This window comes from Asterias rubens, chromosome 8, assembly GCF_902459465.1.
Source record: "Asterias rubens chromosome 8, eAstRub1.3, whole genome shotgun sequence".
Lineage (NCBI taxonomy): Eukaryota > Metazoa > Echinodermata > Asteroidea > Forcipulatida > Asteriidae > Asterias > Asterias rubens.
This window is the reverse complement of record NC_047069.1, coordinates 3,052,096-3,065,707: the sequence shown is the minus strand read 5'-3', so window position 1 is coordinate 3,065,707 and position 13,612 is coordinate 3,052,096. Positions and strand designations below refer to the sequence as shown.

The following is a 13,612-nucleotide window of genomic DNA, read 5'->3' as shown; positions in this document are numbered from 1 at the left end:
CAAACAAAAAGTACAGGGCAAGAAAGGCGCTCATTAGTGGGAACATATGGGGAAGTTTTGTCTCATATGCGAGCGCCCTCTATAGACGAGATCTCCGCTGCAATGATTAAACAATAGCGGATTTTTTTAAAACCTTGTAAAAAAATGAGTAAACATTTTATGCATGACCACAGCCAATGTTTGAAAGGTGAAACGTTTCTTTTTCATTTGATACAACTTTTTATATGGTACTTGAAACTTTACCCACCGTACTTAGACCAAAGTAAGTCGTCAACATTAACTGCACATAGAAATTGCACTGGAGACCCATTCACGTTTGGAAATCTATATTTAGCCCATTCGTTGACATCAGCAGAAGAACAGACACAAAACAAGTATTTAGTTATCGTAGAATCATTCCCATTGGTTAGATTGTCTAATTTCAGAAAATTACCCACAGTACCCATCCAATCAAAAATGCTGTAAAATCGCTAATCGGGAAAATAGGTCTTGAATAATGATGAGCTAGTGCGGACGAAACCATTATTTAGAGTAGGGGTCGCATTGTTTCATAATCTACAAACACACGTTATAACATAAAGGCAGATAATTATATACGTTTTTACAAACCAAATTTGTGATTATAATTAACTCAAGTGTAATTGTACATTACATTTTTTTATTGAAACCCCCAAATAATGAAGAATTTGTTTCGCTTTTTGTTCCGTAATGCTGCCGTTGTATACCCAGACTGATGCATATAGCAGCTAATGCTGTGCTGCTCCTTGCCTGGCTACTGCGGTTTGGTGCCATGCCGGCTGTTGCTATGTGCACCTCCATGCTATGCGCGTGTGTTTCATGCCATTGCCGGTCGTTGATACATACTCATACTAACTTCGTTGTGTACTGTACATGTGCTGGTACATGATGATTTGCATAAAGTACACATAAACATTGTCATTGGTGTACAGTAGTACTAGTGTTATTTTCTACATTAAAAACTAGGCCTACATCAAATGAACAACAGTAATTCTGGTAAATTGATAGAGCTAGTGACCCAATATTGCTCAATTCCTTACATTATTATCATTGGCAGCAGTCTTTGTAGGTGAAAAGGCAATCATGGGGGGGGGGCGTCAACTGTCATGAACTGATGTACATGCTGCTGTTTTTAAATAAAATCCCTAAATTCTTCATATCACATAACTTGAGCATTCCCTTCTCCTAAGGCAAACTATTTAGTAACAACTAAATTCCAAAATAATGAAACACAAGCAACAACAGACCTTAACAGCAACAATATTCCTTTTTTATTTCAACAAATAATGGAAAAACATTATTTTTAATTGTAAGATTGCATTAATCTGCAACATTGAACTGAACAAACATTACGGACCTCCCATCCAACAATTTTAGCCCCACTACAGGACATGAATATCATTAACCGACATATAAGCCCATGTAATTACTATCAAAGCTCAATCACTGCTTATGAGATCCCCTCTAACCAATATCAAAACCATAATGACAAAATCATTTATAATGACCCACTGTAAGTAATATTACAACCATCATGGCAAAATCAAATCAATTTATATTATGTAATTTGTATAGCCTGTATGTATTACAACTAAGCTATTTTTTTAGAGCCAAATTCTATTCCAGCCAAATTCGCAACACAAGTTTTTTGTTTAACTGGTTAGAAAATCAAGTAACCAATTTCTGTTGGTAAAACAAATTGTTTTAAGTCACATATACATCAAAGGCTATGGACTCATCCATATTTCACACAAGATACATGTGTACAACAATTACCCACAAATCTCTTGTAACTTCAAAAAAGTAGTTGTCACATGCAGTCATGTAGCTCCAGTGTATGACACAGAGCTATAATTATGACATCGCCCATTATTGACACAGCTATGCATATTCAATTAAAACTCAGAAATCTTGTTACATTGAGTAGCATTTACTGTTCATGGAGTTGATGGGAGCAGGTTCTTGCATTATGACCATGCTCTCTACAAGTACTACATCTTAATTTATTGTGTTTGATTAGATTAGGTGTGTTGAGGTTCTCCAGATATTCTACACGGTTTTGTTTGTGCATCAACTGAGCGAGGGCGTACACTTTTCTGTGATTCGTACTTCTGAAGTATGATTTTGTAGTCATATCATTGAGTTTTTCCAGACCCTGCTGGGTAAATTGAGAAATGGACCCGAATCGTGCAAGTAAATCAGGCACATGGGCCACAAACACATGTATGTAAGGCGTTACATGTTGCTTCTGATATACTTCACAGAATGTAGTAAACCATTTGTTAACCTTCTCTCGATATGTTTGCACTTCTGATGTACTGAATTGTCCTTCTTTGGATGAGAGTTTGCATACCAAGACATAAAACTCATCCCACAGATACTGAACTTTCTGTGCTTTTGCATCTTGCATTTCTTCTAAGATGTGTGAAATGTTGATGTTAGGGTACAACTTGTGTTTCTGGGGGCCACTAAGAGTCGGCCACTTTAGAGATTTTGACTCCCGTCCGATGTAAAAATGAAATCCAGATATTCCTGCAAGGGAATTTTCTAGTCTAGCACAATGAGTAAACTTGTCTCGATTGAATTCTTTCAATTTTGCTTTTTCAATTGCATCAAGCCTTCGTGCTTCTAAAATCAGCAAATTCATTAGTGTGTCGGTAATTCTCAGAAATAAATGCAAGTTATCTATAACTACATGAGAGATAGGAATTGTTGGAAAGAGCGGTGGCCTTGAACAGTTGAACTTGAGCTTAGAATTCTTGGGTAGTGAAGCACATCTTTGTATTTCATCTACAGATCTGTCTTTGCAACTCTGATCAGGCATAGTGTAAGTTTGGTTTGACATAAAATACAAGTTTGAGGGACACTTACAATAAATACATGAATACTTACAAGAAGCACAATCAATCCCTAATATACACAAAAGGAATTTATAATCTCCACCAAGATAATAGGACACTTTGAACAAACAGTCTCCCACAATTATTTCTGTATTGTTTGAAACAGCATGTCTAATATCCAAGAGATGACTTTCAAGAGCATCATATCCTTCTTTATCTTCAAATATAGCAATAAGATAGTTTCCACTATTTGACATTGCACACTCCTCATTAAGGATGGTAAACGTAACATTTACAACATGTAGATTTTTTCCAACCCATGTGCCGTCTCCTGACAATTTAACCTTGACCTCATCATTCTTTTTGATCTTTCCATCTCTGTAAAGCACACCAACTTTTTCTTTCAAAACATGTTCAAAATCTCGCTGAAACCCGATTGCCTGTGATGGAGTAGGTGTGGGTTTGACAGTAAGTTGTTTTATTTGTGCCTTTTTCTGTTTGATCTGGTTAATGCTTGGTAAATTACTTGCTGTACACAGAGCTCGGTATGCTTTGTCTGAGATACAAAATTTGTCCTTAATGTAAAGCAAGACATTAACTTTATCAACAGCATTTGAAAAACCAGAAACTGGTGGAGTTGGTTCATTCACCAAACAAATGAGCTCATCTTTTTTCGAGTGGGCATTACGCAGGGCGATACTAGAAACTTCCAATCCTTGCAGATCTAAAAATCCAAGGGCAGTTATGCAATCTTCCTTCAACTGTTTTTTGTGACGAAATGCCTGTGCTCTACTATATGGCTTGAATCTGTTTACATGCGACTTTCTGTATTTACCAAGTATGTTTCGTGACAGTTTGTTACAATGGACTTGCAATTTTTTCATTTCGAATGTCTTCTGTAACACAACCCCGTTCAAATCTAAGGCTTGTTTTTCAAGTTCTGCCACTCTTGAAATTAAGCTGAGATTACAGAATTCATGATTATAAATCTTAAATTCCCAAATATCATTCTTTTCAAGCCATGACTCAAACCGCTTTTTCTGCTTACCGCCCTTCCACGATTTCTTTATTTGATTCCTGGTTCTGTTCACTTTTGTCTGGATCTGCTTGTGCACTCTCGGTGAATATTTTATTTGAATCTTGAGGTGATCACATAATGCGATTAAAAACTACCTGTTCTATTTTGTCTGGTGAATTCAACTCTCTTTCTTTCAGAGTATTGTACACTATTCTCGTTGGAACCCTGAGATATACATGTGGACGATTCATACACCGGTTGCTAGACAGAATGCACTTGTTTTTTAGGCTCATAGTTTTTCAAACGTGGATTTGAAATAAAAATGAATATTGTCTCTTCACCCAAGTTTCACTGAGAATCATAATCAAATCTATTAATGAATGTCACTAATCACGCCATGAAAAGTTATCTGGGCCTTGATCTTTAACATTTTGTTCTGTTGCATCTCCACGGACAAACTGAAATTTTACAAAGTGGCCTAAACAGTTGATGATTTCTTTGCCGGTACTATCAAACTCACAGATGGGCCGATGTTTGTGGAGAGAAATTGTGGCAGTTCCTTGAATGACATAGCAGCATTCATGACTGTTATTAAATCTCTCCATCCAACTCTTTCCTAGAATGTTGTTAAGTTCACTGTTTTTTGAGTATTTGATTTTCCTATGGCGGGTCCCAAATAATTTGTTGTATACATCTAATTGAATATCTTGTACAATGATAACTTGAGGGTCCTCCTTCCGTCTGCAACGTAGTTGTCGCTTTATATCAAGCCTTAAATTCGCACAGAATAGATGTTGCCTATCTGGTAGAGAGGTGGATGTATACGGGACGTTTATGACATCTGCACAATTAGTTTTGGGTATCCACGCATTGTACTTTGAGTCCCATCCAGGGTAAGTTACAAATACACTGTCATCCGACTCCTTTAAAATCTGAAAAGAAAAGAAAAATAACAAAAGTATTTACTACACGGTTACACATGTGTACTATTAAAAAAAATTGTTTATGACATGTTATTTTACTTTGTTGTACCCAAATCGTCCAACACCCCTATCTTCAGACAAATTGAACTATCTTTTGACACCCTATATTTAACAACCCTATGTTCAAACACCCCTATGCTATGTTCCAACACGCAAATGGTACCCCAATGGTACCATACCACAAGGGACTGAATGGCCAATCTACAATTTTGATTGTCATCATCTCCATTGGCATGGTGATTAGGGAGTCTTTGGCTGAAGGGCAGTGGCGCAGCCAAGAGGAAAGGCGAGGCAGGCATAACATTATTTGTATTTATTTTTAATTTGATGAACTCTGAGTATTTTGGCTGTCAGACTCAAAACTTCATGAAGGCTTGTGTGCAGTAAAAAGTAAAAAATAAGATTATTTCACAGGGACCGAGAAGTTTACAAAATCATTACCTCTATATCAAATAACTGGCCTGCCTTCCAATTGACGACTTGATGTTTAGAGCCTGGAGAAATCTTCAAATTGACTTCTTGTAACTTCTTGTAAAATCCAGGTTGTTTCTCCGCACATTTCCGTTTAACTCTGCCATGATGAGCACTGGTGGCATGGATGGGCAGTTGAGCATGGCTGAAAAGAAGGAAATTGAGTGTTGTTACTCATTTGCATTGCTCACCCATTTCACCTAATCAACGCTGTTAAAGGTCAGGATTTTCAGACACAATGCCAGAACACAACATTTTCTGTACAATTCTGTTTAGACCTCAGAACAATTCTCCGAAAAGCCACTGCCATGCCATTTCTTTTTAAAAGCCGTTTTTAAAAATAAGAGGATTTTTTTTTATTAAAATTTAATTCACAACATCAACATAATTAATAGCAACACAACCAGTTGTCAGAATGCTTCCTTTTCAACTCTAAAATGTGATTTTCTTGAGCCCCAAAAATGTCTAAAGAACCTGATTGCTTGGTCAATTTTTTTGTACATTGGTGGTGAGATGGTGATGATGGTGAGACAAAATACATGTACATGTAGCCCTAGCACTGCAGTACTAGCTACGACTTATTTGTAGGCCTAAAACTAAAAGTATTAAAATATTATTAAAACAAATCTAAGTATTAATACTCAATAGGTCGTTCCCATACTGCCAATATAGTAAGCAAGATAACTCGGACACCTCCTGAGTTAGGCCTACTGCATTTGTTCATTTTCGTTATTTTGAGAAAAAGACCCTTTGTTTGTGTGTCCGTGTCCGAAACCGGTCACTGGATCGATCCTCCACGTTTACACCGAACCAACCAAAAAAATACCCATACTATGCATGCACTTCCTATAACGTACAACGCGTCACCCTATGTTAAAATGGTATGGTCCAACAAACTCCCGGGCTGAAATCAACTGCAGAAAAAAGTAGCTATCCGGCCGGCCTGACGGCACACCAAACACAACTTTGGCATTAGTAACAACTGATGCAAATCCAACGAACAAAGGATGCTTTTCTTTAATACATACCTTACCTTATCGATGGCATTCATTTCTACTTCATTCTCCGGTGCACTCCCGGTCGGTCACGGCGCCGTCCCCGAACGCGTACGGTGTGTGTGGGATGTGCATGCAGCGCATCCGGTCATACAGCAATAGTATGGTGCATGCTGTAGCCGCAATAATTATGCAGGAAACATGCTCAGAAGCCACTCGGACGTACTTCGCGCATTGTATTTTACATATTATAGCGCCCTCGCGCAGACAGCACAAAATAGGAAAATGAGACAACTTCTCCATATGTTTGGCCTTGGTCATGTTGGTGCCCCCCAAAATTTGGCCTACTCGCTCCAAGGCCAAAGTGGCCTTGCCCTAACAAATTGAAGTCCATGCCGGTACATGTGCCTCATGTCATGGTGTTAGTCAGAGGGGTGTATGGGTGTCTTGTAGACTCCTTGGTTTGAATTTAGAAACTCAACCTCATCTTCAGTTTACATGTGCCTCATGTCATGGTGTTAGACAAAGGGGTGTCTAGGTGTCTTGTAGACTCCTTGGTTTGAATTTAGAAACTCAACCTCATCTTCAGTTTTCATGTGCCTCATGTCATGGTGTTAGTCACAGTGGTGTCTTGGTGTCTTATAGACTCCTTGGTTTGAATTTAGAAACTCAATCTCATCTTCAGTTTACATGTGCCTCATGTCATGGTGTTAGTGAGAGTGGTGTCTGGGTGTCTTGTAGACTCCTTGGTTTGAACTTTACATGTACACCATCTTTTGTTATACAAGTCTCAACATTTATTTAAAGTTTATTGAAGAAAACAGTTTGGTGTAACTGGTATAAACAAGACTTATGTATATTTAATTTGTCATTACTGTTTAAATATTCTCTTGACATTTCATGTTTAGCTTTGATCAAATGTTAATTACATCTTAGGCATAGGTACATTATTTGTTCTGGACACAATTGTCACAAATTTAAGAGTTTAGACAAATACCCAGAAATATATTATAACTTCAACTTTAATTTTAGGTTGATGGGTTTAACCAAACACTGATTTGTGATTGGCATTAATTAGGCATTCATAAATACCTCAGACAGTTTTGATTTTCCTACTGGTGGAGAGCGCGTCACGTTGGGGTGTATAAACCTTTGATAATGATCAGTAATTATAACCAGCTGGCTTCCGCGTGTCGTGCGCGCAAGATTATAATGCAGAACACAATTCATAGCTGTAGTAATTAAGCGCGTGCGCAGACACACAACCCACACAGTCAAACAGATTCTTCACAAAGTTTTTGAAAAAAATATTTCAAACCTTGAATTTTCAATTATTTAAGTGTCTATAATTGTATTTTTGAAATGTTTTTAACAAAAGGGCATTTATGAAAGGGAATAAAAGAGTAGTGACTCGTTCTTACATGTCTGTTTAAAACCTTGCAGGGTTATTGCCATGCCATAAAGGCTCATCACACGACCGCTGACTCTACCGGCTTCAAACGGCCGTTGAAGAACTCGTCGCTACCCTTTTTTTCCCTTATTAATTACAGGATTCTCATCACTCTGTGCTGGGATGCTCAGTGGGCTAGTAGTTTAGTTATCAGCTCTAGGATGCTGTGGGTCATGGGTTTGAATCCAACCTGAGTAGGTTGCCTGGGATTTGTTTCTGCATCACTCAGTGGAAAGCACTGAGTATACAGCGCTTATCACACATTGGTGAATGGTGAAGTACTTTTTTTTAGAAATTCAAACTGCTGAGTAGAAGGGTTTTATTTGTATTGATGCCATGATCTATAAGTTTAAAGACGTGTACTGTAAGTGGTTCTAATAAACTGAATGCTTAATCTTATTTAAAAGTAATGTTTTGCTCCTTTGTCCCTGTTTTCAGATAAATGGCTTCGTCAAACCCACCAAAGGTTTCAGCTCTTCAGAAAATTGTCCAGAATCATCTGGAGTGTGGTATTTGCTATGAGCAATATACTGATACCAGAGTCCTTGATTGTCTGCACAGCTTCTGTAAAACCTGTTTGCAGAAATACCAGTCTACCAACTACAAAGATGCTACGATGCTTATTTGTCCCGTGTGTCGAAAAAAGACACAACTTCATCAGGAAGATGTTCAAGCTCTCAAGACTAACTTCAACATAACTGGTCTTGCAGATCAACTGAAGCTGGTCAGCTTATCTGAAGACAACCATTGGGTTTGTAAACTATGTAAGGACAAAAATGAGGCAACTCATTTCTGTTTTGACTGCCCTGCGATATTTTGTGCAAACTGCTACAAAGTGCACCAGAAAAGCCACACAGTAAACACTTTGAAAGACATTAGTGATGGGAAGATTGCAAGCAAAGAAAGAAAACCAAAACGCCGTCCAGAATGCCAAACTCATGAAGGTGAAGTGATGTGGTTCTACTGTACAACTTGTGATAAGATGATTTGCCAAGCTTGTACTGTCATAGATCACCGTAATCCACAACATGAGTATATTGACTGCAACCAAGCCTCATCCACATACAAACAGTCATTGGCTCAACTCTTTACTCCCCTTGAAGAAACCATGAAGAAGCTTGAACAATCTCAAGCAACTGCCTCAACAATGAAAGACAACCTAAACATCGCAGTTAAGAGAACCATGGCAGAGGTGAAGAACAAAGCTGATGAGATCAGGGCTGAGGTAACAGCTCAAGAGAGTCGCATCATGGATGAAATACAAACCATCCTTAAAGATCGCAGCAGGAAATTGGAGGAATTTGAGCAAGCAGTGAGTGTTAACTTGCAACAAATACAGCAATCATTGCAGAGCGCCAAAGATGTCAGCAAGAATTCATTAGCTCCTGACTTCCTTGCAGTCTATTCTACTATCAGTCAGGACTTGAAGGGACTCAGAGATCAAAATCAACCCAAGATAGATCCGACCCTTTCCGATCTGAAGATCACTCCAGGGGTTTGTGACATCTCCCTGGGTAATCTGATTACAAAGGAGCCAAGGTGGAAGCTTTCTTTGAGGTATGATGTAGGAATCAATGGGGCTGTGGATATTGACGCCTCTATTCCTGGGGATGAGGTGGCAGTGGCAGACATTAGGAATAGAAGAGTTGTAATCTACGACACTACGGGACACCAGAAGAAAACTATCGACCTACAACAGAGTAAGTCCTTTACAATTTAAGTCTTTAATTAGAGGTGTATTAATGCTGTAACTCTCAGTTCAAACAGTTTTAAAAACTGCAGTTGAGTAGTTGTCAGTAGAACAGTATTTCGTGAAATTGAGTAGTCATTACTCTCCAAAACTGAAACCAAATCTGAAAAAGTTTAATCAAATTGATCAACTCAAGTCAACCTTTAAAACCCTGCAGTGAGGGACCTGTTTGGTTGCAAGGCCACTTTGGTCATTGTCATGCTGGCATTTGTCCCCCACATAGGTTTTAATTGTTTGTTTTTTATTTAGTATTCAAACAATTGTAATATCTCAGGAAATTTGTTCACTCCTCCAGGTGTTGCCTTGGTTAATTTATGTTGTTTTAAATCAAATCATAATTGAGATTGATTAAATGACCTTGCAGGCTCTAGTGCTGCTGTTATACATACTTTCTACATGATCACTGAATCCACTCTATCTACTGTCATTCTGAATATTTACATTCTTGTATTCAACACCATCAATAAAGAAGTTTCTATTTCTAAATGAAAGGATAAATAACAACAAGTAATGCAATTAAAAAGGAGTTAACCAGAGTTCTCTTGATAGTAGTCACCTTGCTAGTATGAACAGATTACTGTTTATTGTCCTACTGTATTTCAAAGTTGCACGTAGGTGCTTTGTGAGTTATTAGGAAAGTAATACTGACTTTTCTAATATAGGACAAAACTTAATAAAGCAAACATATCTTTTGCAATTTTCACAATCATCATATTAAATAGATTGAAAGTAATTTGCGAATTAATTATCATTGAATTGAGTCCTATCCATTTATTCATTTGTTTTTCAGGTCCATGGGCTGTTGCTGCATTCAAAAATCAGTTAGTGATTGTAGATGAGACCAACTCTGTCAAGATGTACAATAGGAATGGCAACAAGATGTTTGAATTCCACACAGTGCCTCATAGTGAAGTGGGCAAGACATCAGTAAACCTTCTGAGTGTAGCAGTCATAAATGATACAATCATGGTCGGGGATTTTGGGAGGTCAGTTATAACTAAACACAGATCCAGTGATGGTTCACTGATAGACACTGTTTCAGTTCAGACACCACCTTGCTACTTGGCCATTGACAGCAAGGACAGAGTTATAGTCAGTGGGAGCCGTCAACAACAAGTAGACATTGTTGGAGTCGATGGTGGTACACTTATCAGCATCTATCCAAAGATCAATAGTCAACCAGTTGAAGTCTGCAAGGGTGTATGCTGTGACAGCTCAGCTATCTACATTGCAGTGTGCAATGAGGATTGCAACACTGGTCATATTCATCAGTATGACACTCAGGGTATATTTCTCAGCTGTATTGCTCAGGGTCTGTACATCCCATATGGAATCTCATTGACATCAGATGGTCAGCAGCTTGCAGTGGCAGACATCAAATCAGTGAAGATTTATAACAAGGTGTAATGTTATCTGATTATGATGATACTGGTAAGAGAAATAAATGCTACAAGTACAACATGTACATTGACATGTAATGACCACAGAGTGTCCATACAGCTCAATAAAAATAAATCAAGAATTCGAAAAGATGTGTGTTATTCATTCTTTAATCAAATAATAATCTGATCAGTTTAAATTGGAAACTCACATTTAGTTCAATTGATCAATAATATCAGTAATACATTCACACAATTGTTTTATTTCGAATCATGATGTGAACTCTTAATGTTTAATTAACTCTTCTTAAAACACTTACACATATTTGGACATGTGAATGGACATGCAGGATTTCACTGGAAATAATTTGATTTGATTCATTCGATGTGTTTACAGTTTTGTTGTTGTCCTAAATCACCCTCAGATTCTTCCATGAGAAATGTTACCAGCCTTTGCCCTCCCATTTTGTTATGATATTGGAGAGTAATTCAACACTGTTCAGTATAAGCCTGCATGTCCATTCCATCATTTATGGGTTGTTTGAGGTTCTGAAAAGATTTACAACTACTCTGAAAAAGTGTTAATGTAACGGTAGAAGAGTGCTCCCTTTATTGTTGTTCCTGTCCCATTCAAGATTGACCATGTATACTTTAATGACTTGTAATCAGAAAATAACATCTCTGTTAGTTGAGTAGAATTTGTTTTCATACTATCAACGTTGATTTGTAAAAGAACAACTGTTTTACCTTGTTATCCATTATCTTTCTCTACTGTCTAACCAATCTTAACTTCAGGATTGTATATGATTTCGTTTTTATGTATTAAAAATGCCAACAAAATGTTCCACACAGGGATCATACAATTGTGACGGTAGAAATTGTCTATTCAAGATTGACAAAGTCTACTTCATTGATTTGTAATCAGAAATATAAAATGCTGTGTTAGTTGAGCAGAATTCATTCTATAAACATCATGGTTGACTTACAAAGGAACAATTGTTTACTTTGTTTATTGTTATGTTCTTATAATGCTCTATGGCCTAATTGTATTGTATTCTAATGTAATACGTTTGTAGTATTAGTTGTTGAATATAATAGTAAGCAAACAAATTGCAGATCAGCCAAAATAATGAGGAGCATTGAAAGGTCAACTCTGATACCAATTTTTAAACAATTACCAGAAAGACTTTGCAACAGACATCAACTGAAAACACATTTTACATTGTTTCTAACCTGTTGCTAGTCGGCTCTTGTGTAATTTATGACTAGACAAATATTTTTAGTTCATTAAACTGAACTTGATTGTTGCTCTGATATACAAAGTTTGAAATCCTACTTGTATGTAGTTGTTGACCAACTTACTGACACTACAATCTGAGAATGAGTAAATAGGGAGTTCCCCCAACTTGCCTGCTAAGCTGGATGGCTTTATACTAAGCACTCTAAATACTCCTGGATGACCCTGAATGTGGGTCAGATTGATCCAAACATGAGTCAGGTCTAATTGGATCTAGAGTCAGGATGAGTAAATTATAGAGTTCCCCCAACTTGCTGCTAAGCTGGATGGCGTTATACTAAGCACTCTAGATACTCCTGGATGACCCTGAATGTGGGTCAGATTGATCCAAACATGGGACAGGTCTAATTGAATCTAGAGTCAGGATGAGTAAATATAGAGTTCCCCAACTTGCCTGCTAAGCTGGATGGCTTTATACTAAGCACTCTAAATACTCCTGGATGACCCTGAATGTGGGTCGAATTGATCCAAACATGGGACAGGTCTCATTGAATCTAGAGTCAGGATCAGTAAATATAGAGTTCCTCCAACTTCCCTGGTAAGCTGGATGGCTTTTTACTAAGCACTCTAAATACTCCTGAATGACCCTGAATGTGGGTCAGATTGATCCAAACATTGATCAGTTCTAATTAGATCTAGAGTCAGGGTCAGTTCTGAGTCAGGAATTTTTAGAGTACAGGGCAACTGTGAAGTAGGTTTGCTCTTGTAGACACAATTAATAGTCTGATCGTGGTGTGGAAAAAGTAGATCTAGAAATATTTGACTCTGAATCAATAAACACCATTGATCACAGAATTGATTGAAATTTCTGATGACATAACTTTATAATGGTCTATGTAGATTGTTGTATTCCTATATCTTCATTTGACAATTGAACTTGTTATTATAAATGATTCTTCCAATTGACTGTGATTACTTTGATGTTAAGAAACAAGTGTACATTGTGATCACGTCATATCAATATAAACATTTGTTTGGTATTAACCAATGAAGGAAGTTCAGTCTATTTTCTTTAATCAAGATTTTTTTCTGTAGTTAGTAAAAAGAAGTTTGGACTGATGTGTTAAACTTTCTGAATTTGCTTTGATGTTAAGGAACATGTGTAAAGTGATTTAAAGATAAATATAATGTTTTTCCTGTTTGACATTTATTGGGAGTTAATTTTACTGGACTAAGATTGTTTATCTGTAGTTAGTTCTAAAACAGTAGTTTAGTTAATGTTTCAAACTAGGTTTGATCTGTGTTTATATGTTTTATGTACTGGACACTATTGGTAATTACTAAAAATGTAGATTGTTGTATTCCTTTATCTTCATTTGACAATTGAACTTTACCGCCGAGCGGTTAAGAGCACCGAATTCAGACTCTGGTGTTTCTGACCAGCAGAGTGTGGTTTGGAATCCTGTGACCT

At 37.2% G+C, this 13,612-nt stretch overlaps 1 protein-coding gene across 1 annotated transcript; it reads left to right on the top strand.

The window, feature by feature from the left end:
* The first annotated feature begins 8,217 nt into the window (after nt 1–8,217).
* On the top strand, nt 8,218–13,612 carry LOC117293496 (E3 ubiquitin-protein ligase TRIM56-like). Its single transcript, XM_033775841.1, has 2 exons — nt 8,218–9,475; nt 10,316–13,612. The coding sequence occupies exons 1-2, from the start codon at nt 8,218–8,220 to the stop codon at nt 10,930–10,932; spliced, it is 1,875 nt and encodes a 624-aa protein (XP_033631732.1). The 3' UTR covers nt 10,933–13,612.